We start from the raw sequence: 27,282 nt of genomic DNA, 5'->3' as shown, positions 1-27,282 counted from the left end.
TCCTTACCATTACATCCGAATGCGTGCGACTCCAGGCCTGTCCATTGCGCAGCCCGAGGTCACGCTCTGGAAACTCCAATCTGAACCCATGGTCTGCAGTGAGTTACACTTCTCAAATATCTCTGGGCACCCAGAGACATGCAGGTGCTCTAGAGGCAGGGCGCATCCATCCAACCCCTTGGAGATGTAATTTCTGAAGACTCTGGGGAGGAAGATGAATCCTGAAGAATGACAACTCCAATATTTCAGCCTTAAGAATGTGCTTAACATGATCAGGGGTCCTCAAACTTGTGGCTGGACTACAACTCAGTGGCTTTCGGCCACGTGGCTAGGGATGATGGGAGCTGTAGTCCAACAACATCTAGGGACCCACGTTTGAGAACCCCTGGTGCAGTTGATCTCAAGAGTGATGGCTGACATGATGCACGATGTTATGGCTCTGTAATGCTGCAACCAGTAGCACAGCGATGTGGGTGGCAGTCCTCAGTTCGATTCTGGGTGGCTCCCATTGCTGCTACTGCTGTCACCACTGCCACCAGCCTCTGCCTTCCCTCCTTTCCTCCCTCCATGGCCCCCACTCACCTCCCATCCTTCACCCTCAGGGCTGGCAAAGGGTCCATAGTATATGATGGTCCTATACCTTGAATTAATAATTTTACAAGGTCTTAAGGAACCCTCATCCACTCTTTCGTCTACCGCAGAACAAGCAGCAGAAGCCAGAACAGGCAGGAAGGTCAGACTCCTCCTGCCTCCCAGGAGCCAGGCCAACCCCTTTGCTCCCTTCCCAGCCAGGAACTGGGCTTCTGAGTGAGAGACTAGCCTGATCCAGACATTATGCTGTGCGGCTGTGCAGATGGCTGTACACTCATATACATGTGACTGTAACTTTGCTCATTTTAAAAGTGAACTAGGATACAGGCCCTTCATATGTATGGTGCAGAGAGGAAGCGTCCTTCTGTACCTGTGTTCAGCATAACATGTGAATGACTGTACCTGTGTTTAGGATATAATATGTGATCGGGCCTCCTTTGTGCGGGGTGTGGGGTGGAGGCTCATCTCCCCTGCAGATTTCAACTGGCCTGGTACTGAATTCTCTCCCCACCACAACCGTGTTCCCTGTAACAGGGATTCCCAGACATTGTTGACTACAATCCCCATCACCCCCAGCCAAAGGCCATTGAAGCCAAGAGTGATGGGAGTTGTAGTCAGCAACATCTGGAAATCCCTGTTACAGGGAATTCTGCACCCCAGGCTTTCCTGCTACGTGGTATTGGGTAGGAACAGAAAATTAGTCTGGAAGGCAGACTGCAAGGTTTGGCTTAATCCCCAAATACAGAATTTTCTAAGGGCAGCATAGCCCATTTCTGAATCAGTTTGAAAATGTCAAGCAAGCTTCACCAATAAGGGAAATAAACGACCAACGTCAACTGCCTTCCCTCGATCAGTATTTAATGTACAGCAAAATCCTCGCTCCCCTATGAACAGTCCCCCTTTGCTCCCCCAAATGAATTATCCTTGAAACACCCCTAGAACAAGCCTTTAGATCTCCCGCAGTGTCCAGGTGAGTGGTGGTTGGGACATCGCACTGGGATGTACCACCCATATGTGGGGGGGAGGGGGGGCAAGGCCCTGGCCTCTGCCTGCATACCTTTGAAAGGACAGCCTTGCTTTGCATGGGCCAGGCTGGGAATGCAGGTCGTTGCTTCAAAAAAAGTGTGTGTGTGTGTGTGTGTGTGTGTGTGTGTGTGTGTTTTCTTTTCAGTTTCAACATCTCCTCTTCCAGGGCAGGGCTAGCCTGGACCCAGGCCCCATTTCCTCAGCCTAAAATAACAAAACTGCCTCACGGAGCTTCAGCCCAGAGGGCTAAGAGGCCAGGGGGGTCACACGGCACACACAACTTTCCAATTCCCTTGTCTCATTCATCCTCTCCTCCACAGACCTGCCCTCAGCAATGATGAGCACGAATGAGGAATGCACAGCGGAATGAACTTGGGTTCTCTGGTGTTTACCCTGAGCATACTCCCCAACGACGACGGCGGCGGCATCAATTTTCTCATACCGCTCCCTGATAAATCCCTGCTAACTGGGCACAGAGGCTCCCTTTCAAGTCAGTGATCTTCGTTGTTTACAAAATAGGGCTGCAAGATTATTAACTGGGACTGGAGGTTTTGTTCATATTACCCCATTGCTTAGTCAGCTGTGCTGGCTCCCAGTCTGTTTCTGGGCCGAATGCAAAGTGCTGGTTTTAACCTTTAAAGCCCTAAATGGCTTGGGACCGGGCTACCTGAGAGAGTGCCTTGCCTCATATATCCCTACCCGCACCTTCAGATCTTCTTTGGAGGCCCTCCTCTGGGTGCCCCTGCCAAACGAAGTGAGGTGGGTGGCTACCAGGAAAAGGGCCTTTTTGGTGGTTTCACCCCATTTATGGAATAGCCTCCCCAGTGAGGTTCGCCTGGCTTCATTCCTTTGTTCTTTTAGATGCCAGGTAAAGACCACCCCAGCCTTTTAAATTTTAAATTCTGACTTTCAGATTTGATCTGATTTTTAACATTTAAAAATGAGTCTTTAAGCTGCTTTGTATGAATTTTGTATTTTATTTTCACCTTTTGGGGGTGGTTCTCTTATGGTTTAATGTGCTATATATTTTTTATTGTGTGTTTTAATCCTCTGTTGTGAGCTGCCCAGAGAATAATTTGTTATGGGGCGGTGGCTAACAAATAAAGTTCTTGTTGTTGTTGTTGTTGTTGTTGTTGCTGCTGCTGCTGCTGCTGTTGTTGATGATGATGATGTATTAGTATTAGTATTATTTTATTTTATTAAGCAGGGGCCACTTTGGCATAAAACCTTCCATGCAAGAGCCATTTCTCACTGCACTGACTTCTACAGAGTCCTGTGCTTTTCTCAGTGCTGGGAGGGCCCTTTAAGAGAGATGGAGTGACCCTCTCTTAAGAGCTCTAGTCTAGAGGAAAGTGCTGGGAAAGGACTACACTTCCCAGCACTCCATGCATGTCTTCCCAAATGGTGCAGGGACACAAGAGGGCTTTTTATTTCCTTTTTATGTATCCATTGCTCTGATTTATGCCCCACCTTTCTATGGTAAATTGCACTCACGATGGCTTATGGTATATGTAATGAAAGGCACCGATCCAAAATGCAACACTGGACCTAGATCAGGCCCCCCCAGACTGTGGTACTCTAGATGTTGCTGAACTACAACTCCCATCATCCCCAGCTCCAATGTATTGAGGCTGGGAATGATATGAATACGAATTCAATGAATATTTGTATACCGCTTTTCAAGAAAAGTTCTCTAAGACATAGATATGAATAAATAAATCAAATGGCTCCCAATCCACAAAGGGCTCACAATCTAAAAAAGAAATATAAGAAAGACACCAGCAACAGCTACTGGAGGGGTGCTGTGCTGGGGACGGATAGGGCCAGTTGCTCTCCCCCTACTAAATAAAGAGAATCACCACTTTTAAAAGGTGCCTCTTTTGTTCATTTAGTAGGGGGTCTTGTAGTTCAAAAACATCTGGAGGACCCCAGGTTGGGAAGCCCGGACCTAGACAAAGTTAGTCATGACTAAACACCCTTGAAATAAATGAGACAAGTTAGTCATGACTAACTTAAGTCCCATTAATTTCAATGGGACTTAGTCATATTTGAGGTCATCATGACTACTATCGACTGGACCCTGCCCAGCGACTGAGACATTTAAAAAAATGAAATAAACACCATTACCATAACTAAAGAAGTCATAAAAACAGCCACAACAGCTTAAAACAATTTACATGGGAGGAGAAAATGAATTCAAAACACACCAAAATAGCAAGGGCAGAGTGTGCTTGAGAGCCAGTGTGGTGTAGTGGTTAGAGCTTTGGACTAGGATCAGGGAGTTCTGGGTGTGACTCACCACTGAGCCATTAAGCTCACTAGCCAGTCGTGAGCTCAGGTTGCCAACTCTGACTGAAGCTATTATTGAAATTGTCTCCCCACTCCCATATTTCCCCCAATATTTTTCACAATAGTGCATTTACCAGAATCCATGAATAGTCCCCCCCACACCAAGTTCTTTGATGTTAGAAATTGGAAGGATGCACTTAAATTCAGAGTCCTATTTCATTTGGGTACATATATATAAGCTGTATTTAACCGCTGTTTCTAAGGGGTTCGGCTTAAATTCAGAGTCATCTACTCTTCAGGTAAATATGGTATCAAGCCATTAAGATCTCCTGGGCTGTTTTCAATGGCCGGCTGGAGATTGATGCTGAGTTGGGGGACTCCAAGTCAGTCCTGGAGGGCTGGCAACCTTATCTTGGGCCACTCACTCTTTTCCCACCTAACCTACTTTCCCCACCTAACCACCTAACCTACCTCACAGGGTTGTTGTGCGGATAAAAAGAGGGGACAAGATACCATGTACAGGACCCTGAACTCCTTGGGGGAAGGATGAGGTGTATATGGGAGGAAGAGAGATGCCAAAACTCCACTTGGCTGATGGAGTTCAGGATTAACTCTGAATTAATTTCTGAGGGTTTTTCTGAGGGTTTCTTTTTCTCTGAGGATAATTTCCCCTGGGGCCATATTTACATCAGGCATGGAGTGATGTTAAGAAACATCAGCAGCTGGAGGCAGAAAATGGAGAGCCACTGCCAGTCAGTGTTGACTATACTAAGCTAGATGGACCAATGGTCTGACTCAGTATGAGGCAGCTTCCTGTGAAACCAGGATGGGGCTGTAGCTCAGTGGCAGAGCATCTGCTTTTCATGCAGAAGCTCTCTGGTTCACTCTCTGGCATTTCCTGGTAGGGCTGGGAAAGATTCCTGCCTGAAACCTTTGAAAGCTGCTGCCAGTCAGTGTAGTCAATCCTGGGCTAGATAGACCAATGGTCTGACTCAGTAAAAGGCAGCTGCCTATGAAATCAGCATGGGACCATAACTAATGAGCATCTGTTTTGCATGCAGGAAGGTCCCAGGTTCAATCCTTGGCAGCATCTCCAGGTAGGCCTGGGAGAAACCCCTGCCCGTTATCTTGGGAGGCTGCTGCCAGTCAGTGTAGACACACAGTACTGAGCTCGATGGATCAGTGGTGTGATTCTGTATAAGGCGGTTTCCTATGTTCCTAAAATAAAATCAGTAAGTAAACTCCTGATTTAAAGCAGGTGACCGAGCATAGGGTAGTTGCTCAGAGCAATGACAGTATGGTGTGGAAAGGTTCAGGCACATGGGGGGAAAGAGAGGTTAGTCACCAGGCTACAAACATCTTGGCATGTTTGACAAGCAATGATAATATGGGAAATAATTCATCGGATGCCTCTAATATGCCTTGCTCAATGAGGGCAGGCATCTTTCTTAGTCTCCTTGCTTCCAGCCTTTAACAACAACAATCAATCAATAAAGGGTGACATCTTGGCTACTGCAATGTACAAAGTTGTGCTAGTGGAAGAAGATCATATTGTTGTGCTAACTTACAGAATGCAAATTTGATTTGCAGAATTAAATCTGTGCTAATTTGCAGATTTACAGAATTGTGCGCTAGGGCAACAGGTTCCTACTTCCTACAAAGCATAAGAGGCATGCCACCGTGGGCACACAGAAAGATATTTGTGCTAGTGCAACACTAGTGTGGAACGCAAGCTTCACACTTGGTGCAACTGCCTTGCACAAGTGAAATGTCTGTGCACAAGTGCAGCATTGGGGTGTTGCCCCTAAAAACACAGTGGGAGAGGATACAAGTATGAAGCACCATGGGGTGTGGCAAAATCTGCTTGTTTTAATACATGTTTTAAGAACCTTTTGTGATCAGTTCTGGCACCAGTAAAGGCCCTCTGCCTTTGTTCACCCTTGCCTCCTTTCCACCTGTCCTTCCTCCATTACCTTCCCTTTGGTGAATTCTAGATTGTATTTTCCTCAAGGCAGAGACCTGTCTTCTTGTCCTCTGTGAAGTGCAGGCATATTGATAGTATTGTGTGCCCTTACATTCCCAAGCTTCCGCTCACATTTATGTGGCAGAAAATGCTGGCAAAGCGGAAGGGAGGGAACAAGGTAAGGCAAGAAGGGAAAGAAAGAAAGAAAGAAAGAAAGAAAGAAAGAAAGAAAGAAAGAAAGAAAGAAAGAAGGGGAGGAATGGAGGAACAAGGTAAGGCAGGAAGGGAAAGAAAGAAAGAAAAAGCTAAAGAAGAAACGGAAAGAAAGGGAGGGAGGGAGGGAGGGAGGGAAAGAAAGGAAGAAAGAGAAAGAAAGAAAGAAAGAAAGAAAGAAAGAAAGAAAGAAAGAAAGAAAGAGCAAGAGAAGGCAGGGAAGGAAAGAGAGAGAGGGGGGAGAGAGAGAGAGAGAGAGAGAGAGAACAAGGTAAATCAGGAAAGAAAGAAAGGGAGGGAGGAAGGAAAAGAAAGAAAGCAGGAAGGAAGGAAGGAAGGAGGGAGAGCCAGACAGAGCGAGAACGACAGCCAGGGCGAGAGAGCAGGATCATCCCCTATAGAGTACGCCCGCCTTTTCCAGACAAGCCACCCCATCCTCTGCTGAGCTCCCCATCCTTTCTCGCCTCCCGCCTGCCTCCCAGCCCTGACCCTCGAGTCTCGGCGAGGCGTGCCTGTCCCTTTAAGAGGCTGGCCCTCTCACCCAGAGGCTTGTCCCACCGCTGTTTCCTTTTCGTCCCCCCGCCTCCCCAAAACACACATTCCGTGCCTGGACCGTCGCTGCCCCTCGCCAGTTCCTCGGGAGCGAGGGCGAAACCTCGAAGCCGCTCCGGGCTCTTCCATCCCTCGCCAAGAAGGACACTGACCGGGCTTGGCATTGTAAGTAGCGGAGTCCTGCAATGTGGCGCTCCGGCGGCTTGCAGGGGTGGGAAGCGGAATCCGCGGAAACGCGCACATCTGCTTTTCTCCACGGGGACTCCGCGCGCATCCCCCGGGAGGGAGCCGAGGGACGTTTGCAGGGACTTTGCAATTCCGCACGTCCTTCGGGGGGCTCAGCCTTTCTGCCAACACGTCCCGGAGCGGGCACGGGGGGCTTGCGTGAGCAATGAGAGGCGAATCATTCCGGGGCAGAAGCTGCTTGACTCGTGTGAAATCTTCACAGTGGCTGTCATGAGACCAGCCCTGGGTCGTGCAGACTCTGAAAAGTAGCCTCTTTCCCCGGAGCGAAGACAATGTTAATAGGAGGTCCTACAAAATTTAAAAATAAAATCAACCCCTTTGGAACGTCTCCCCCCCCTCCTCTTATTCGCAGCACGTGTGACTGTATGCCCTTAGAATAGAATGTGGCTCCCTTAGTCAATGTCCATTCTTTGTAGGCAAGGTTTCCCCAGTCTTGTGTGATCCAAAAGACAATCCGATTTCAGCCTTGGTTTTCAGCACAAACCGACTTAAGCTTCAGAGTGTGTGTCAAGACCCCCCCCCCTCTAATTATGTTGTTTCCTAAAAGCTGGAAGATGCAACAGAGACAGGTTGGAGGAGCCCAAACTGAAGTTGCAGGCTTTCAGATGAGAACAAGCACTCAGACTTGCACCTGGGGGAAGGAAACTGTCGCAGGGATAGGAAAGGGAGGCTAGCAGCCCGGGTCGTGTGGGAGCGAGCATGAGCTGTCCTCTTTGCTAAGCAGGGTTTGCCTTGGTTTGCATTTGGACGGGCAAGGGGATTACATGTGTGCACTGTAAGATATTTCCCATAGGGGATAGGGCCATAGCTCAGTGGAATAGCGAGAAGGTCCCAAGTTCCCTCCCTGGCATAATCTCCATACAGGGCTGGGAAAGACCCCTTGGAGAAGCTGCTGCCAGTCAGTGTAGACAACACTGAGCTAGATGGACCAGTGGTCTGACTCAGTAGAAGGCAGCTCCATATGTTCCATTCATGTTTTCAGGAAGATCCTCAAGACTCACCTGTTCTCACAGGCTTTTAATTAGAACTAACTATAATAATTTGTTTGGATCATTGTTTTATGTGACTGTTTTTATTTCTGTTTTAATGCTGCTGTTTTGTTTCGTGTATTTTAATCTGTGCTGATTTTTAAATATTATTTAAAATTTTGCACCCCACCTAGAGCTGTACATCTCAGGCGGTATAAAAATAAGATAAATAAATAAATAGATAGATAGATAGAAGGAAGAGCCATAGCTCAGAGGTAGAGCATCTGCTTTGCATGAAGAAGGCCCCGGATTTAATCCCCTGTATCTCGTGCACAGCAGGTTTTACCACAAGTTTACAGGGAGGCTTTACTGCAAACTCAAAGTTGTCCCCAAAAACCTGACACAAATAGTGGGTTGTTTGTTTTTACCCCGGATATAAATCCGGCTACACTCTAATGCACAGTGAAAAACCCCAAATTGTGTGTGAACTGCTCTCCAATAATTCGCAGGGACTTCGACATAAACCTAGCCGATATGTGAACACCCCCACTCCAATCCGAAGGAGATGCGAGTTAAAGGGCTTCAAAAGCCCTGTGTGAAAAGCTTCCAGGTAGGGCTGGGAGAGAGACTCCGGCTCCTGCCTCAAAAACGTGGAGAGCTGCTGCCAGTCAGTGTAGACCATATTGAGCTAAATGAACCAAGGGTTGGACTCAGCAGAAGACAGTTTCCTATGCATATGTTAAGAAAGGGGTAAGTCTAACCGGCTTGAACTTGCGTTTGGGTATGGGGCTGTAGCTCAGTGGAAGAGTTTCTGCTTTGCTTGAAGAAGGTCCCAGGTTCAATCCCCTGTGGGGTCTCCAGGTAGGGCTGGGAGAGACTCCTGCTTAAAACCTTGGAGAGCTGCTGCCAGTCAGTGCAGACAATACTGAGCTAGACAGACCAAGGGTCGGACTCAGTAGAAGGCAGCTTCCTATGCCCCTGTGTCCCTAAAAGCGTGGAAGAGGGTTCCAACAAGTATCATTTGCAGTATCCGAAATGTGCCCCAGGTAACCTACTACAAATCTTGTAGAAGTGATGAGCGGATATTGAAAGAGCGCTGAGATTGTGAGGCCATTCAGGACTGTAAAAATCTATTTAATATGAGGCAGATTCTGACAATGCTAACGTGCGCATTTCCTAGTTTGCTCCGGTGTTGTTTGTACGTGCACTGAGGCTTTCATTCTGTCGGGTGTATGTTTTCCGGCCTTGAGCAGGGGTCAACTGGAAGACCTCTAAGGTCCTTCCCAACTCTTAATATTCTCTGATTCTGCATGGTTGAAACAACACATGGCGTGGCTTCATTGGGGGCGGGGAACACATCTCCCCCACAATGGGATTGCTGTCATGCAATCCTATATATTTAGCAGTAAGTCTTACTGAGTTTAGGGAGGCTTATTCTCAAGTAAGCGTCCATAAGACTGCATACCTAGTCCTTGTTCTTCAGCTGGTTCAGAATGCTGCTGCAAGGATGCTCATGGGCTCTCTGCTCATTGTCTCAGGCCCTGCTCATGACCTCGCCACTAACAGAGATCTGGTTTCCGAGAATTAGAGACAGGGCCTTTTTGGTTGTGGCCCCTCGGCTTTGGAACGCCTGCCCTGAAGAGCTTCACCATGCTCCCTCCCTCAGGGTTTTTTTTTTTAAACAACTAAAAACACATCTTTTAAAAGAGGTTTTTTAATGCTCCATTTTTTTGGTTATATCTGGTAGGTTCTTTGGCTTTTTATAATTTCCAGTTTTTAGCTTTTAAAATAACCTAATAATGATTGTGGTTTTTAATCTGATAACTTTTCTGTTTAATGGAGTTCATTTTATTACTTTTATTGTATCTTGTATTCATTTTAGTGTTGTGAGCCACCGCAAGCAGTAGTGCACTGGAGGGGCAGGAGATGAGTATTCTAAATAATAAATAAATAAATAAATAAATAAATAAATAAATAAATAAATAAATAAAATGAAATGAGCCCAGGACTCCATTGATTGCCCTGAATCTTTACTTATTTATTTATTTTTAAATTTCTTTTCACATTCATATCCCGCTCTTCCTTGCGAGGAACTCAGAGGAGTACATGGATATCTTTATCTTCACAACAACCCTGTGAGGTAGGCTAGGCAGAGAGATACATGACTGTCCCAGAGTCACCCAGTGAGTTTGCAGTTGAATGAGGATTCAAACTCAGGTCTCACTGGTCCTAGTCCAACACTCTAACCACTATGCTATGCTGGCTCTAGCCCACATTTAAAGCTGCGTCTGGCACTGATTGCTTCAAGAAGTCCCATAAATTTATTTTTTATTTTTTAAAAATAACTTTCTTTCCACAGGGTAGCTCCATGGATTTTGCCAAACCTTCTCTCATTTTCACACCTGAAAAATTTAAACCAGCTTTAAAACAGCTCCGGTCATAAATTGGCACTTGCCACAAATATAAAGTTTACATTGGCTGGGATGGACACTTGAATTCTTTTCCAAATTGGTTCCCGCATTAACACAGTTTGCACATGATGCAAAAAGTGAAAGAGAGGCTCAGACTAACACACTTGAGAACCCAACGGCACATGGAAACCTTTGGATCGTTAGGGTGGTAGACCAGGAGGAATGAAGGGCCCAGGTAGGAACATAAGAAGCTGCCGTATACTGAGTCAGACTCTTGGTCCATCTAGCCTAGGATTGTCTACACTGCCTGGCAGCAGCTCTTCAAGAATTTGGGCAGGAGTCTTTCCCAACCCTACTACCTGGAGATGCTACCAGGGAGTGAACTGGAGAACTGCATGCAAAATAGATGCTCTGCCACTGAACTGCAGCCCCTTCCCCAACACCAAAATGATTGCTCCAAGTTCCCCTAAGAACACAGGAAGCTGTTTTCTGCTGAGTCAGACTCTTGGTCCATCTAGCTCAGTATTGTCTACACTGACTGGCAGCAGTGTCTCCAAGGTTTCACGCAGGCGTCTCTCCCAGCCCTGCCTGGAAATGCTGCCAGGGAGTGAACCTGGGACCTTCTGTATGCAAAGCAGATGGAAACTCGGCAATGTTTTGATGATTTTATATTCTGCGTTTCTGAATATGATGCTTTCCCCGTAACTCATTCCCTCGCCGGTACAGAAATGTAATTATTTGCATTCCAATGGTTCGCTTTTCATGCTTCAGTTCAGGTTCCTGAATAAGGACCATATGCTAAGTTCTAGCACTTTTGCTAAAGTGCAAACTCATGTATGGAACTGAGAGTGCAACCCTATGTATGTTTACTGTTGGAAATAAGTGTCCCACAGTCTTTTTAATAGGGTTGCCTCCCGGTGAATGGATTGCAACATTAAACTCTGATGCACCCCCAGTGGATCAGCAATAACTCAGTGGTGGTGTATCTGCTTTGCATGCAAAAGATCTGGGGGTTCATTTCCTGCCAGCACCTCCAGGTAGGGCTTAGAGAGACTCCTGCCTGCAACCTCGGAGGAGCTGCTGCCAGTCAGTGTAGACAGTACTGAGCTGGATGGACCAAGGCTCTGACTCAGTATATGGCAGCTTGCCATATTCCTATGTACCTAACCACAGCAGAGCTACCATGGCTGTAATTTAGCTGAAATTAAGTCCTTCAAAATCCTATTTTTTTTCAGTGAGAGAAACTGAAGCACGTTATTTACTCCGCCACTGAAATCAACAGGACTTAACAGAGCTTAATGTGGTGTATCCAATGATATAATATACAACACAGTGCAAATTGTGATGCTCCACTGAGCCCCGAGGTAGGCTGGTACTCTGATAGTCCTGTAAGTTGATTTTTAAAATTCATTCCTCTTTCATGGAAGTGACGATAGAAGGCAAGGCAGACCATAAACACAGTGCAAGGAGAATCTTTGTGCGGAGTGTGTAATTTTCCTCCCTTTCCCACAGTTATTACATGGCAAAAAATTATAACTGTGAATTCGTCCATATTTTGGGGTGTAAGTCAGTGCGAGGTCTTCTGGAAGTGACAGCCAAGGTTTCTGTTGGAAGATCCTGGGACAGAAGGTGATTCAGAAAGGAAAGTACCATTAAAATGTGGATGACGGATGATGAAAGATCTGGGCTAATGCAGGGCTCCCCAGTCTGCCCCCCCCCGATGTCGGACTGCAACTCCCATCATCCCTTGCCACAATTTGCAGCAGAGGGTGATGGGTGTTTTAGTCCAACATCTGTGGGTGCCAGATTGGGAATCCTCAGCCTGATGGGTCAAATCTTAAGAAGTCAACAGTTCTGCTGAGAGACGGGGAGAGATTGCACAGCCATTGTTTAAGAAGAGGAGGGTCTGCAGGGACAATAACAGATTTGTGTTGGGAAAGGCTGCATTGGTGTGCTTGGGGGATGGAGATGGAGAATCCTGTGGGCCGTTTCCAGTAATGGAAGCTTTCCTATCCCTTATAGGAGAGTTTTCTAGTGAGAACATAGGAAGCCGCCATATACTGAGTCAGACCATTCATCCATCTAGCTCAGGATTGCCTACACAGACTGGCAGCGGCTTCTCCAAAGTTGCAAGCAGGCATCTCTCTCTACCCTATCTCGGAGATGCTGCCAGGGAGGGAACTTGGAACCTTCTGCATGCAGGCATAAAGCTGCTCCCAGAGTGGCCCCATCCCCTAAGGGGAATATCTCACAGTGCTCACACATGTAGTCTCCCATTAAAATGCAAACCAGGGCAGGCCCTGCTTAGCAAAGAGGACCATTCGTGCTTGCTACCACAAGACCAGCTCTCCTCCAGAAACTAGGAAGTATGAGACAGTTAAATGAAAATGGGGTATGGAATGGACTATTGTGGAAAGTGTTGGCAGAAGAGAAGGAACTGGAGTGATTCAACTAATAGCACAATATAAAAATAGCATTGCTAAGCCAGACTACAGTCTGTCTAACTCAATATACGAACATCAGCCAGCCAGATACATCCAGAAGCTCACAGGCAGGGTGTGAAGGCGCTGTCCAGCCCCTCTCCGTGGTCACCAACAGCTGCAAATCCAAGGTAGACTGTCTCTGAATTTGGAGGTTCAGCTGAGCTATCATATAAAAACATACAGGTGCATGCTTCTGGGCAGGATATGATTTCTTGTGCATGTGTTGTTGGAAACCTCAACTGGAAGTATTTGTTTGCTGGTGTCTTGGTGTCTGCGCCTTCTAAAATGGAGGGGGAATTTCGGTTAAGGCAGAGTTAAGAGAGCAGGATGGGTTTTTGCAGTTGAATGCAAAAAGGGGCAGAAACCAGTGGGGAGTCCTGCTGTGCAAGCCCCATAGAAATGCATGGGGGTTCTTGTGGAGATCCCATGTATTTCAATGGCACGTGTGCAGGAGAATGTCCTGTTGGATTCCTACCTGTGATGTTCGTTGTTGCCCATATTCTGAACTGTCCATGAAGTAGTTCTTCAAGGCATCCAAGCTTTAGCAGAATTTGAGAGGCTGTCTGTCTAAAAAAAAACATATACAATGTGAAAATAAGCAGGTCCACTTCATTGAGCGGCAGTCCATGTTTTGTGAGAGGGAGAACTGCGAGCAGGAATTTTAGGGGTTTAAAATCTGGTTTTTGTTCAATTGTTTGCAAACTTTCAAGGGAGTGGATAGAGAGTGCTGGATTTGGATCTGGGTTCAAATCCCTGCTGAATCATGATGCCTACTGAGCTGTGATGACATAAGCCAACACCATAGCCTACCTAACAGGGTTGTTGTGAAAACAGCATGAAATAGTTCATCTCCCCCACTCCAGGGCCCAAACTCCTGAAGTCTTTTTCTTTTCTTTTTGAAAAAGCAACTGTGGGGTGGGGTGGGGTGGAGGGAATGTTTTGGTTTGGGGCCAGGCTTGACTTTAACCCCCCCCCAAAAAAACCCTTTCTCCACAATGTGATCACATTTGGGGATGGGGCGAAACTCAATGGTAGAGCATCTGCTTCTGTGCAAAAGGTCCCAGATTCAATCCCTGGCGGCATCTCCAGGTAGGGCTGAGAAAGACCCCTGCTTGAAACCCTGGAAAGCTGCTGCCAGTCAGTGTAGACAATACTGAGCTAGACGGACCAATGGCCTGACTCAGTAGAAAGCAGTTTCTGACGTTCTTATGTTTTTATGATCCTAATTGCTCCCCTCGCAAGTGGCCATTTGCTACAGAATGGAATTATGTCTGTACGTTTTCCCTACAATCACTGTAGCTTGGGAAGGGGGGGGGGATTTGCATCAGGGCTACAGTTGGGGGGGCATAAATGATTGCCCCTCCTCTCCACACTGTGGCCCTGATTTAAAAAAACACACAAAGATTTGGGAAGTTTCAATCCTGGAATTCACACGTCACATCTAAGTTTGACCTTCTGGAGGGAACATCAGGGGATAATGTTGTGTCTGACATTTATACAAGGGTGAATATAATAAAATGGAATGAATACTCAACCCATCTTGACAGTTTCCTTGAAATGCACTGGAAGCCAGAATGAGCTCATTCTGCATCTGTCTGGTTTGGGGTGTTTTTAAATGGTCATATCCTTGTGCTAGTAATTCTCAACTTGCTTATCGGGAAAACACGAATGACGCACGAGACAATTCAAGGCTCCTATGAGCCCAAGGGTCACCTTAAGTGGCTCAGTGGGGAAATGCTTGACTAACAAGCAGAAGGTTGCTGGTTCGAATCCCCGCTGGTATGTTTCCCAGACAGACTATGGGAAACACCTCTATCAGGCAGCAGCGATATAGGAAGGTGCCAAAAGGCATCATCTCAGACTGCGCGGGAGATGGCCATGGTCAACCCCTCCTGTATTCTACCAAAAGGAAACCACAGGGCTCTGTGGGTGCCGGGAGTCGAAATCGACTTGATGGCCCACTTTACCTTATGAGTCCAAGGCACCCATCTAAAGAGGAGGCTGACTACTGCAACTCTTCATGAGTTACTGCTCTGGCCTCCTCTTTGGGGCACTGGTCCTCATTTTTAGAGTGAACTGGAGGCCTCCATGGCTCCCATTACAGAGTAGCAGCAGACGGACCCTTCTCAGAGGGGGGTGCCTGTTGTGCATCTGTAGGAGGCATGCCCAGAGCAAAGGTGAAGGTAAAGTGTGCCGTCGAGTCGGTGTTGACTCCTGGTGACCTCTGTGGCGGGTTTTTTGGGTAAAATACAGGAGGGGTTTACCGTTGCCTCCTCCTGTGCAATATAAGAGCATGCCTTTCAGTATCTTCCAATATTGCTGCTGCCCGACAGATTAAAGAGGATTTGGGGGCCCCCTAGGGAGTGTGGAGGCCCGGACTTTGGCCCAGAGGTCCAGGGGGAAGAGCACCTCTGCACATGGACGGACCACCCTTTAGGTGAGCTGCTCTGGAGGCAGCTGATTCTTAGAGAGGAGAGCTGGTCTTGTGGTAGCAAGCTTGACTTGTCCCCTTAGCTAAGCAGGGTCTGCCCTGGTTGCATATGAATGGGAGACTTAATGTGTGAGCACTGGAAGAGATTCCCCTTAAGGGATGGAGCTGCTCTGGGAAGAGCAGAAGGTTCCAAGTTCCCTCCCTGGCAGCAGCATCTCCAAGATAGGGCTGAGAGAGATTCCTGCCTGCAACCTTGGAGAAGCCGCTGCCAGTCTGTGAAGACAATCCTGAGCTAGATAGACCAAGGGTCTGACTCAGTATAGGGCAGCTTGCTATGTTCCCAAGTACTTTTCCGCACTCTGAAAGCCAACCTTTTCAGGTGCAACAGTGAAGCATGCCCCAAAGTCTAATTCTAAAACACTGACCTGCTATCAGTCATTTGGGAAACACTGCTTTCTGCTTGGACACCATTAAATATGCACTTAATGGAGCGTGTTTTTTTCCCCAATCTAAAGAAAAATTCTGCTCAAAAATATTTTGAAATTACTCAATTCTGTATCTGTGACCAAAGAACGCCCCCACCCCCCCGGCAGTGATGCAGCCAGCATTGAACTGGGTGGGGGAAATGAGCTAAGGACCCACAGTGCAGCCACCTTGCTGAAGCTAAGCAGGTCCTGATGTGATCAGTGCCTGGATGGGAGACCCACATATGCCACCTTTGGGAATGGGGCCGTAGCTTAGTGGCAGAGCATCTGCTTTGCATGCAGAAGGTCCCAGGTTCACTCCCTGGCAGCATCTCCAGGTAGGGCTGGGAGAGACTCCTGCCGTCCACCTTGGAGAGCTGCTGCCGGTCAGTGTAGACATTTCTGAAAAAGATGGACCAATGGTCTGACTCAGTAGATGGCAGCTTCCTGTGTTCCTAAGAATGAGAAAATACTGTCTTACTGAGGATAGCCTCCTCCTTTTATACACACACACACACACACACACACACACACACACACACACACACACAGCCTGCAGTTTCCAAAGTAGGGTGTAACGTTGCCTTGTGAGAAATCAAATCCCTAAGCCGGAGAGTACTAAGGGGGAAACTTGGTGGACTCGCAGCGCCCTCTGTTGGCTGGAAGGGAGTTTGCTAGTATTTCTGAAATTCATCCCAGTTTGGTACAGACTTCTACTGCCTTCTACTGAATCTAACTAGGGTTCCCTTTTGCTCAGTATTGTCTATCCTGCCTGGCAGCAGCTCTCCAGGGTCTAAATGGGAGGACTTCCCCAGCACTACCTGTAGACTGATCCTGGGACCTTCTCCGTGCAAAACAGACCTGTACCACCGAGCCATGTATGCTCCTGATGAGCACAAAAAGCTGCCTTATACTGAGTCAGACCTTTGATCCACCTAACTTACTATTGTCTACACAGACTGGCAGCAGCTCTCCAAGGTTTCCGGGAGGGCGTCTCTCCCAGCTCTTCCTAAAGATGCTGCAGATTGAACATGGAGCCATCTGCATGCAAAGCAGATGCTCCATCACTGAACGACGGCCCCACCTGAATGAATGAATGAATGAATCTTTATTATGGTCAATGACCCATAACAGAAACAAAACAATACAACTCGTTTGATAGGGTTTGTGTGTGTGTGTTTGTGTGTGTGAGATTTTTTTTAACCAAATCATTTCTATACCATTTACTCAAACAATTTAGTTCTAACCTTAATTGCTGCTGCACAAAATTTAGCCACATTACGTGTTATACATTCACTACAGTCTGCTAACAGAAAAGAAACATACCCTGCTGTCCTCAGTTCTACCAGGGATATTCAATGAAAGAGGGGAAATCAGTTCAGAACGAATATCCTTATAAAATCAACAATATAGTAAAGCATGAGTCACCGTTTCTACGCCCTGCCCACAAGGACAAATCCGATTGTTAATGGGAGTCTTTTTATATCTGCATTTAATCGTGCAAGGGAGAAGGCTCTTCTCTGAGACTTGGTAACTAAATTAAATTAAATATTGAGCAGGTTTTGGATCATTTGTGGAGTGACCTAAGAAATTACCTACAGGAATTTGTGCAAGATCACTCTGGTTTTCAACATCTGCTATGCGTTGCTTAAAATGGCCCCACCTCATACAACAGAAGGGGCTGTTGTGTGGAAAGACACCCCTAACATGTCCCTAAATATTAACCAGTTGGATTCAGGATTCAGGTGAATACAGCATTTTTCTCCTTTGACTGGCAGGCATTCAGTGGCATTCAGTGGCTCCTGTTCTAGAATCTTCCGCAAGAGACATGCTCCTCTTCTTCCTGACTGTGATGCTGCAGCAGACCGACAGAGGCCACGGCGGCCTTCCCTTCTACAATGGCTTCTACTACGACCGCGTCATGAATGACAACGGCGATATTAATGGCAATGGGGAAGGTAGGTGTGAGCAGGATGGAGTCATGTTCCCTGGACGCAGGGAAGGGCAGGGAGGACCCGTGCTTGGGTGGGAGGCAAGAACTGGTCTTGGAGGACTTGGAAGAAGTTTCAAAAGCACGTGTCAAAAGCAAGATCTTTTGAAGCCACAAAGATCTCATTGGTTGAGCAAGGTGAGCCCCTTGGTTGGCTCACCCCGCATCCATTTGGCACTCCATTGGCTGCTATGGAATTCAAGAGCTCCGTTCAGCATTGGAATGAAATGTTACTAGCCTAGGATTATAGGAAGCTGCCTTCTACTGAGTCAGACCATTGGTCTGTCTAGCTCAGAACTGGCTACCCAGACTGGCAGCGGCTTCTCCAAGGTGGCAGGCAGGAGTCTCAGCCCTGTCTTGGAGGGAACTTGGAACCTTCTGCATGCAATCTGAAGATGCTTTCCCACCATCCCCTAAGGGGAATACCTTACAGCTGACAGCGCTCACATGCAGTCACCCATGCAAATGTAACCCAGGGCAGACCCTGCTTAGCAAAGTGGACAATTCATGTTTGCTACCATTTGGGCCAGCTCTCCTCCAGTTCACAGGAGTCCACTGGTTGTGTTGGGATAGATCTCCGTTAAGTATATTTTCACCCTTCCTCTTTAAGGAAGCACACTTTTTTAAAAGGGAAAAACACACCACAAATACATGTGGTGAGATGTGCACATATAATCTATGTTTACTATGAGACTAAGGTAATTCATATCAATAATTCTGTTCATACTTATATGATCCTTTGACATTTTGAAACCAAACTTATTAACTTTCATCAAGCCCGGCTTACAAAAACCAAACGAAAAGATATTATTCTATATAAATGTAATTATGTAACTCCTGATAAGTTATATGGCTGGGCAGTATCCTATATCTTTGAATCCCAGTACATTAAAAACATGTTCACTTTCTCTATAAACTGGGTATCCCTCTGCCTACCATCTCTTATTCCAGGCATTCTGCAAGTTTTTATCAAGTGTACCTCTTCTATTAAAAAGCGTCAGCTTTGGTACCCCATAGAGATTGTATGTGTGTGCATGTGCCCATGACTCTGTGTGTATGTACAGACACACACCCCCAGATCGAAATGTTTTGAAGTTACTCATGAGTACTTACTCATTATGCATTGAAATTAATGTGACAAGTTTGATTGATTGATTGATTAAGTGCCGTCAAGTTGGTGTCAACTCTTCGCGACCACATAGAGAAATCCTCTCCAGGATGATCTGTCTTCAGCCTGGCCTTGAAGGTCTCTCGGTGGTGCAAGTTTACTTGTTATTAAATTAATTTGCAACTGCTTTTATTCTGTAAAATTGTTTTCATTACTTTTATTCTGGTTTTTCATTTGTTCTATTTTGAATTATGTACACCGCCTAGGGATACACACATATTATCTGGCTGTATATCAAGATGATAAATGAATGAATTAAATACATTTCAATGGGAAAACTCAGGGCTAATTTTCTGAACCTGTCAGTCAGGCTGAATATGAATATGATGAATATATATATATACCGCTTTTCAACAAAAGTTCCCAAAGCTGTATACATAGTAATAGATAGATAGACAGACAGACAGACAGATAGATAGATAGATAGGCTCCCTGTCCCCAAAGGGCTCACAATCTAAAAAAAGAAACATAAGCTAGACAAAAAGCAACAGCCACTGCAGGGATGCTGTGCTGGGGACGGATAGGGCCAGTTGCTCTCCCCCTGCTCAATACAAGAGAATCACCACTTTTAAAAGGTGCCTCTTTGCTAGCAATGGTTCAGCATGCAGTCAGCCAATCACGGGTGGAGGAGGGCGGTCTGTGCGGCAATCCCGAATCCTTCCCTGATGCTTTCCTCCTTTCAGTTCAGTTCAACGGGGTGAAGTTGGTGGTTGAGACTTCATACGAGACGCTCTTCACCTACCGGGGCGCGAACGTCACGCTGCCCTGCAGCTACCACTATGTCCCCAAACTGGAGGCCCCGCGCCGTATCCGCATCAAGTGGTCCAAGCTGCGGGAGGACAACACCAAGGACCAGGACGTGCTGGTGGCCGTGGGACCCAAGCACCGCAGCTTCGGGGAGTTCCGGGGGCGCGCCCACCTGCGGCAGGGGTCTCCCCAAGAGGTGTCTCTGGTGATCCAGGACGTACGTTTGCATGACTACGGGAGGTACCGCTGCGAGATCATCGATGGGTTAGAAGATGAGAGTGGGATTGTGGACCTTGAGCTGCGAGGTGAGTGGACGGGGCCAGCCAGAGGGCTGCCAACAGAGTTGTGTATAGTGTCTTAGTTTTATTTATTTATTTATTTATTTATTTATTTATTAGCTTTCTATACCGCCCTTCCAAAAATGGCTCAGGGTGGTTTACACAGAGAAATAACAGATAAATAAGATGGCTCCCTGTCCCCAAAGGGCTCACAATCTAAAAAGAAACATAAGATAAGACACCAGCAATAGTCACTGGAGGGATGCTGTGCTGGGGTTGGAGAGGGCCAGTTACTCTCCCCCTGCTCAATAAAAGAGAATCCCCATGTTAAAAGGTGCCTCTTTGCCAAGTTAGCAGGGGTTAATAATAATGAAATGTAGGAAGCTGCATTCTACTGAGTTCAGACCATTGGTCCATCCAGCTCAGTATTGTCTCCACTGACTGGCAGCATTTCTCCAAGGTTCCAGGCAGAAGTCTTTCCCAGCCCTACCTGGAGATGCTGCCAGGGATTGGACCGGGGACCTTCTATGTGCAAAGTGGGTGCTCTGTCACTGAGCCATGAAGCTTCCAATCATTAACTGGATATAGGAAGTGGTGTTCTACTGAGTCCAACTCTTGGTCCATCTAGCTCAGTATTGTCTACACTGACTGGCAGTGGCTTGCCAAGGTTTTAGGCAGGAGTCTTTCCCAGCCCTACCCGGAGATCCTGCCAGGGACTAAATCTGGGTCTTTTTGCATGCAAGCAGGTGCTCTGACACTTAGCTATGGTCTCATCCCCATAGAGATTATTTATAGTGAGATTTTCATGATCTGCTGTCTACTGAGTCAGATCATTGCTCCATCCAGTTCAGCATTGTCCGCACTGACTGGCAGCAGCTCTCCCAGGTTTCACGCAGGAGTCCTTCCCAGTTCTACCTGGAGATGTCAGGGAGTGAAATTGGGACCTCAAATGCACTACCACACTGAGCTGTGACCCCAGCCCTTAGAAAGAATATCTTAAAGCAGACAGTGCTTGCATGGAGTCACCCTTCCAAATGCAAACCAGGGCAGACCCTGCTTAGTGAAGGGGACAGTTCCTGCTCGCTACCGCAAGACCAGCTCTCATCCCCAACATCCAATGCAGCGCTACGGCGGGGCTGAAGGAAACGGGCCAGGAAATGCCGGGAAATTCCCATTTCCCGGAAACGGGAAAGGCACAAGCAGCATTTCTGCAGACGATGCTGTGAAACTGTATGACAGCCTAAGATGTGATCTGAAGAGCAAAAAGACCTTCACATGTCAAACAGAGCATTTTCCCACCTGGAAACACCCCAGAACCACACAGAGTTTATTCCTCTTCCAGGCCACCAGGTGTCGCCACTACCCTATATCATTATTTTAGGTTGACTTCGATGCCCTGTTTCTGAAGCCCAAGAGAAGACCATGCAAAGTCACACTCTGCCTCTATTCAATGAGGGGAGCCCACCTTGTGGTTTCTTTTGATGCTTGGGAATCTTCCAGACGTGGGTTGAGAAAGGCCATGATAAACGGCAGTTTGGGGGCCTGCTGGGAGCCAGCACACAGCCAAGACGTCTCCTGGGAGGATGTTTGCCTCAAAATTTAGGAGGGTGCATGTGTGTGTGTGTGCGTGCAAAAATTGCACACCGACTGTCCCAGCTCACCATTTGGGGTCACTACTGCCAGTTTCACAGCGGTGGTGTCCCTCTCTTCCAGCAAGAGCAGTGCTACCCTTCTGGGGAGGCCGGTCGCTACCATCTCCTGAAGTCCCTTGGAATCGACATTGTGTGACACCATAAGGTCATTCCTGGGGAACCTCTGGGTGGGGTGGGGAAACGGTGACTGCCAGGCAACCAGAGAAGGTACTGCTACCTCTGTCACTGATAAAGTCCCCTTTTCACCCCCATTTTACCCGCTCCCTAAAATCTCTAAAATGCTCTTCCTCCAAGCAAGGGACCACCTCCTGGAAACAAATGCATACTTTTCTAATTGGCTACAATTGCTGTAATGCTTCAGCCTTTTCCTCGTTTCCCAACCTACCTGCAGCCATTATTTGTTTGATAATGAGCCTGTTCTCACGACTGTATGCCTCCCAGATGATCCAAGCCCCTGGTTAGGTTTACCTTCACACACACAGGCTGCTGCACACTCCACGAGGGAAGAAAAACCTGAGCTGGGTCCTCCAGTATCCCACCACGCACTGCACCAGTAGCAGAGAGCCCTCAGGAGTGCAGCAGCTCTCTTCTCCCTGGCCCTGCAAGCCACAGGACTCTATGGTAAACATGGCTGCTGGCAGCCACAGTACAGTTGAAATTGCACCAGTGCTTCAGATGGCAAAAAAAGAAAAGGCAGGGTGGGCTCAGTTTTTGTCCTACCTCACTTTTAACCTGGGCAGCGGATTTGGCCTACTCAGGTTCAGAGCTGCTGGGTCAGGAGGCCTCCTAGTTCCTCAGAGGACCACGGACTCCTGGGTTAACCCTGTCCTACCCAGGAATCTGTGGTCGTGAGAATAGGCTCAATATATTGAGGGAAGGAAGGAAGAGGGAGGAAGGCAGGAAGGCGGACAGCTGCAAAATGAAGATAGCTCCTCTGATACGCTCACTTGAGTGAACAATATTAATCTTGAACACATTGAAATGCACCGTATTGCCATTACATTGGTCATAAGTACTATCACAATGACAAATATTTGTACCACTTTTCAGCAAAAAGTGCTCAAAGTGGTTTATATAGACACACGAGTAATACATAATCAGATGATCCCCTGTCCCAAAAGGACACACACTCTAAAAAGAAAGACAAGGTAGACACCAGCAACAGCCACTGGAGGGATGCTGTGCTGGGGATGGATAGGGCCAGTTGCTCCCCGCCCTGCTAAGTATCAGAGAACCGGCAGTTTAAACGTGCCTGTTAGTTCAGTTAGCAGGGGTATACAAAAACACATTGGCCAGCATGTATTGATTTTTCAAAATCTCCATGGGTCTTGGGCAAATTCATATGTATGGGAAGGACGAAAATATGAACAAAACAAGACTCCTAGCTGAGAGAAGTCTTGAGCCCGATTCAGACATCATGCTGCACGGGTGTAGAGATGTCTGCACACTCATACATGTGTTTGTGTGAATGACAGCGCCTGGGTTCATTTCCAAAGGGAACCGGGATGCGGGCCCTTCAAATGCAGGACACAGACAGGCCTGGAGCTGTGTTCAGTATCGCATGTGCGAAGGACTGTCCCTGTGTGCAGAACTGTATCTGTGCGCACTGTACACTCATTGTCCGAGCGTTGATCATAACGTGTGAAGGGGCCTTTGGCGACCTGCCGCCTGGAGACAGCTCCTCATCCTGGTCCTCTGAGGGCATGGAAGCCTCACCGTCCGACTCTCCGTCCCGCAGGGGTGGTCTTCCCTTACCAGCCTCACCACGGGCGCTACACGCTCAACTTCCACGAGGCCAAGAAGGCCTGCGAGCGGCAGGACGCCGTGATCGCCTCTTTCGAGCAGCTCTTCAAGGCGTGGTCGGAAGGGCTGGACTGGTGCAATGCCGGCTGGCTGACGGACGGCACGGTCCAGTACCCCATCGCTCTGCCGCGGGAGCCCTGCGGGGGGAAGGGCCTGGCCCCCGGCATCCGCAACTACGGGGAGCGCCACAAGAACCTCCATCGCTACGATGTCTTCTGCTTCTCGTCCGCCTTGAAAGGTGAGCGGCCGTTCCCTGGCTAGTCGGTGGCTTGTGGGGAGACGGCTTGGAGGTCGGGCTTGACGAGGACGGCGACAAATCCTGATATGCCGCCCTTCAACCCAAGTTCTCCAGCTGGCTTACGGAGAACAACAAATAATAAATACATAAGCTGGTCCCCTGTCCCCAAAGGGCTCACACTCGAACAAGAAACATAAGGTCGACACCAGCAACAGCCTGTGCTGGGGACGGATAGGGCCAGTTGCTCCCCCCACCCCGCTATAGATAAGAGAATCGCCACTTTAAAAGGTATCTCTGGAGCATCAAGCAAGGATGAGAGGAGGAGGTATGAAGACCATGTCAAACAAGGGTCAAGGTCTTGGGCCAGGAGGAGGAAACCACAATACATTGTGACTGGGAATGATGAGCATTGTAGTTCAAGCACAATTGGAGGGCCAAGGTTTCCTACCCCTATCATAGGGGTAGTGGGAAAGAGGTGATAGAGATGGGTTCTGAATTTTAGATCTCCTGCCCTGTGGCCTCCTTGTCTTCCAGTGAGGAACCAGAATTCAGCCTCCTGCAAGGTTGCTGGGCAATACAGCTTGCAATGAGTGTTTTTCTTCTTCTCACAATTGCTGCTCCCCCCACACGCCTCCCCTTCCTCTGGCCTGGCAACTGGGAAGGGAAGGTGGCGGTATTCAGGATTTGGCCCAGGGGGTGGGGTGGTGGTCTCCGGTTGTGGATCCCTAGAAAGATCCTGATCCATTAGCAAATGGCCCTGCATCAACAGCTGACTCCTTCAGAGGAGAGGCACGCAGGCCTGCTCCATCTGCCTGACCCCAGCCAAGCCATCTCCTGCTAACTGAGCAAAGAGACAGCTTTTTAAAGTGGTGATTTTCTTTATTGAGCAGGGGGAGAGCAACTGGCCCTATCCGTCCCCAGCACAGCATCTCTCCAGGGGTTGTGACTGGTATCTGCCTGATGTTTCTTTTTAAAACCATATCTATATCTATATCTATATCTATATCTATATCTATATCTATATCTATATCTATATCTATATCTATATCTATATCTATATCTATATCTATATCTATATCTATACACACACACACACACACACATATACACACACACACACATATATCTGGAGGGAAAGATGGACACTGTGTATATATGCATACACACACACACATATACACACACGTATGTGTGTGTGTGTGTGTGTTTGTGTGTGTGTGGTGTAAACTACTTTGGGACCTTTTGTTGAAAAGCGGCATATAAATATTCATATTCAGCTGGCAATGGCCGCCATTTTGTTTCCTCCTCTTCCAGAATGGTCCCATGCAGTGGCCACGGTACCCCAGTGTCCACTTTCCCCTCTTCCCTGGAGTGCCAAGTAAAGTGCCTAGTAAAGTGCCTTAAGCTGTGGGTCGCCTCGTGCGTGTAGACCCAAAGAGGTTTTGTGCATGGAATTCAGCCAAGAAATAAATACATTACCAACGGCGCAGAAGCAAAAGCGAGGCGGGGCGGGGCGGTAAGAGCATCAGCTCCCCTGCGATTGGGTAGGATGTTACCTGGCTTTCCTCTGCCATCGCCCAATAACACGTTGGCGGCTTCTTCCAACAGGGAAAGTCTATTATCTGGCTCACCCTCAGACGCTCACCTTGGAGGAGGCCAAGCAGGCGTGCCAGGATGACCAGGCCGAGATTGCCAAGGTGGGCCAACTCTATTCGGCGTGGAAGTTCCGCAGCCTGGACCGATGTGACGCTGGCTGGCTGGCGGATGGCAGTGTCCGCTACCCCATCTCCTCTCCCCGGCCCAACTGTGGCCCTCCGGAACCGGGCGTCAGAAGCTTTGGTTTTCCTCAAGGAGGGAGGTTTGGCGTCTACTGCTTCAAGATGAGCTAAGTGAAGATCAGAAGGGAGGTGGGGCCAGGTCCCTCCACCAGCGGACACCATCCTTCTGCTTGCTGCCCAGAGTTTACTATTTTGAGGGCCAGTCTCTGGGGGTGTTTCTTAATTGTCTCTTTTGAGAGGTTGGTTTGGGGTCTCTTTGTTTTTTACAGGGTTGTAATGAGAGGGGAAAGGAGGCGTCCTTCCTGTGATGTCGCCTTTTAAGTGGCTTCCGTGCTGACAGGAAAATCTTTCGGTTCTATTGCCCATGGGATTCAGCAGTAGGGGGAACCTCTGAGATGTTGTTTCTTGGTCTGGGGTAGGGTCAAACTCTCTGGAGTGGAGTCAAGCTGACGTCTATTGATGAGGCTGAGAAGCCGCCTTCTGTTCATCTGGACAGACTCTGGAAGAATGGCATCTCACCAAAGGATTCCGGCTCCCAGTGTGAGATTTCTTGCTTTTTTTTGCTAGCGTTAAGGTTTTGTAATCTGTTGATTGCTTTCCCCAGTGGATGCTGGAGGTGAGCTGAGTGTTTAAAAAGTTCAGGACACTATGCAGTGGCTGGGTGCAGCACTAGTGACCCCATAGCTGGCATTAAATCATCATAAGGATACTTTGCCTCTTGGCTGATTTTTAAGCATCTCAGGTGCGGAAAGGATGTCACGTCAACAAGGGCAGAGGCTGTGTCATAGGAACACAGGAAGCTGCCTTTTACTGAGTCAGACCACTGGTCCATCTAGGAACATAGGAAGCTGCCATACACTGAGTCAGACCATTGGTCTATCTAGCTCAGTATTGTCTTCACAGACTGGCAGCAGCTTCTCCAAGGTTGCAGGCAGGAGTCTCTCTCAGCCCTATCTTGGAGGAGCCGGGGAGGGAACTTGAGACTTCTGCTCTTCCCAGAGCAGCTCCATCCCCTGAGGGGAATATCTTCCAGTGCTCACACTTCTAGTCTCCCTTTCATATGCAACCATGGCAGACCCTGCTTAGCTAATAGGACAAGTCATGCTTGCTACCACAAGAACAGCTCTCTTCTGTATATTGGCTCAGTATTGTCTAGCTCAGTATTGTCAATACTAGCTCAGTATTGTCTACCTAGACTGGCAGCGGCTTCTCCAAGGTTGCAGGCAGGAGTCTCTTTCAGCCATATCTTGGAGATGCTGCAAGGGGGGAACTTGGCACCTTCTGCTCTTCCCAGAGCGGCTCCATCCCCTGAGGAGAATATCTTTCAGTGCTCACACATCAAGTCTCCCATTCACATGCAACCAAGGTGGACCCTGCTTAGCTAAGGCAACAAGTCATGCTTGCCCTTGCAGGAAGAGAACTGGGCTTGTGGTAGTGAGCATGAATTTTGCATTCGAAGGGAGACTACATGTGAGTGCTGTAAGATATTCCCTGTAAGGGAACCCGGGACCTTCTGCATTCAAAGCAGATGCTCTTCTGTTAGCTGTAGTGTAGCTCAATCAAAGAGCATCTGCTTTGAATGCAGAAAGTCCCAGGTTCAATCCCTGGCAGCATCTCCAGGTAGGGCTGGGAGAGGCTGCCTACGAGTCAATGCAGATAATACTCAGCTAGATGGACCAATGTTCTTCTGACTCGGTATCTGTAGTTTCCAATGTTTTTATGAGGAGGAAGCCCATTCACAGCCAAGAAGAGTGAGGAGAAGATGGCGACCTTGTGGCTTTCCTTGATTGTCAACTCCTCCCACTCTTTCCGTCCATGAAAGGGCTCAGATCTTGGTTTTGCTGTCAAAACTTTGAATTTCTTAGATGCCCTGCGAATAAATGTGAAAGGAAACCACCCAACTTTGTCGGCTGTCCTCTCACTTTTCTGTCACTGGCTTTGGAGATGCTGTCACATCAATCCCACGGTTTCCTGGGTGGCTTCGGAAGCTG

The 27,282-nt window shown here is 47.8% G+C and overlaps 1 protein-coding gene across 3 annotated transcripts; it reads left to right on the top strand.

Moving 5' to 3' along the window:
• Positions 1–1,901: 1,901 nt before the first annotated feature.
• Positions 1,902–26,000, top strand: HAPLN3 (hyaluronan and proteoglycan link protein 3). 3 transcript variants are annotated; one of them, XM_053271664.1, is made up of 5 exons: positions 1,902–2,107; positions 17,416–17,595; positions 19,479–19,847; positions 23,211–23,513; positions 25,122–26,000. In XM_053271664.1, exons 1-5 carry the CDS (start codon positions 1,972–1,974, stop codon positions 25,400–25,402), a joined length of 1,269 nt encoding a protein of 422 aa, XP_053127639.1. In that variant the 5' UTR covers positions 1,902–1,971; the 3' UTR covers positions 25,403–26,000. The 3 variants fall into 3 exon arrangements, with proteins under 3 accessions (XP_053127639.1, XP_053127641.1, XP_053127642.1); XM_053271666.1 differs by lacking the exon at positions 1,902–2,107 and adding an exon at positions 6,242–6,799; XM_053271667.1 differs by lacking the exon at positions 1,902–2,107 and adding an exon at positions 11,562–11,623.
• Positions 26,001–27,282: the final 1,282 nt, after the last annotated feature.

The sequence above is a fragment of the Hemicordylus capensis genome, chromosome 10 (assembly GCF_027244095.1).
Source record: "Hemicordylus capensis ecotype Gifberg chromosome 10, rHemCap1.1.pri, whole genome shotgun sequence".
In the NCBI taxonomy this organism is placed as follows: domain Eukaryota; kingdom Metazoa; phylum Chordata; class Lepidosauria; order Squamata; family Cordylidae; genus Hemicordylus; species Hemicordylus capensis.
This window is presented reverse-complemented; position numbering and strand designations above follow the sequence as displayed.

What these genes read in the sequence shown, in the direction of transcription:
- HAPLN3 (XM_053271664.1), top strand. Translation starts at nt 1,972, where the DNA reads ATGCACAGCGGAATGAACTTGGGTTCTCTGGTGTTTACCCTGAGCATA. An exon ending in GCACAGAGGCTCCCTTTCAA is followed by an intron (nt 2,108 to 17,415) that starts GTCAGTGATCTT and finishes TTTGACTGGCAG; the next exon opens with GCATTCAGTGGCATTCAGTG. An exon ending in TATTAATGGCAATGGGGAAG is followed by an intron (nt 17,596 to 19,478) that starts GTAGGTGTGAGC and finishes TCCTCCTTTCAG; the next exon opens with TTCAGTTCAACGGGGTGAAG.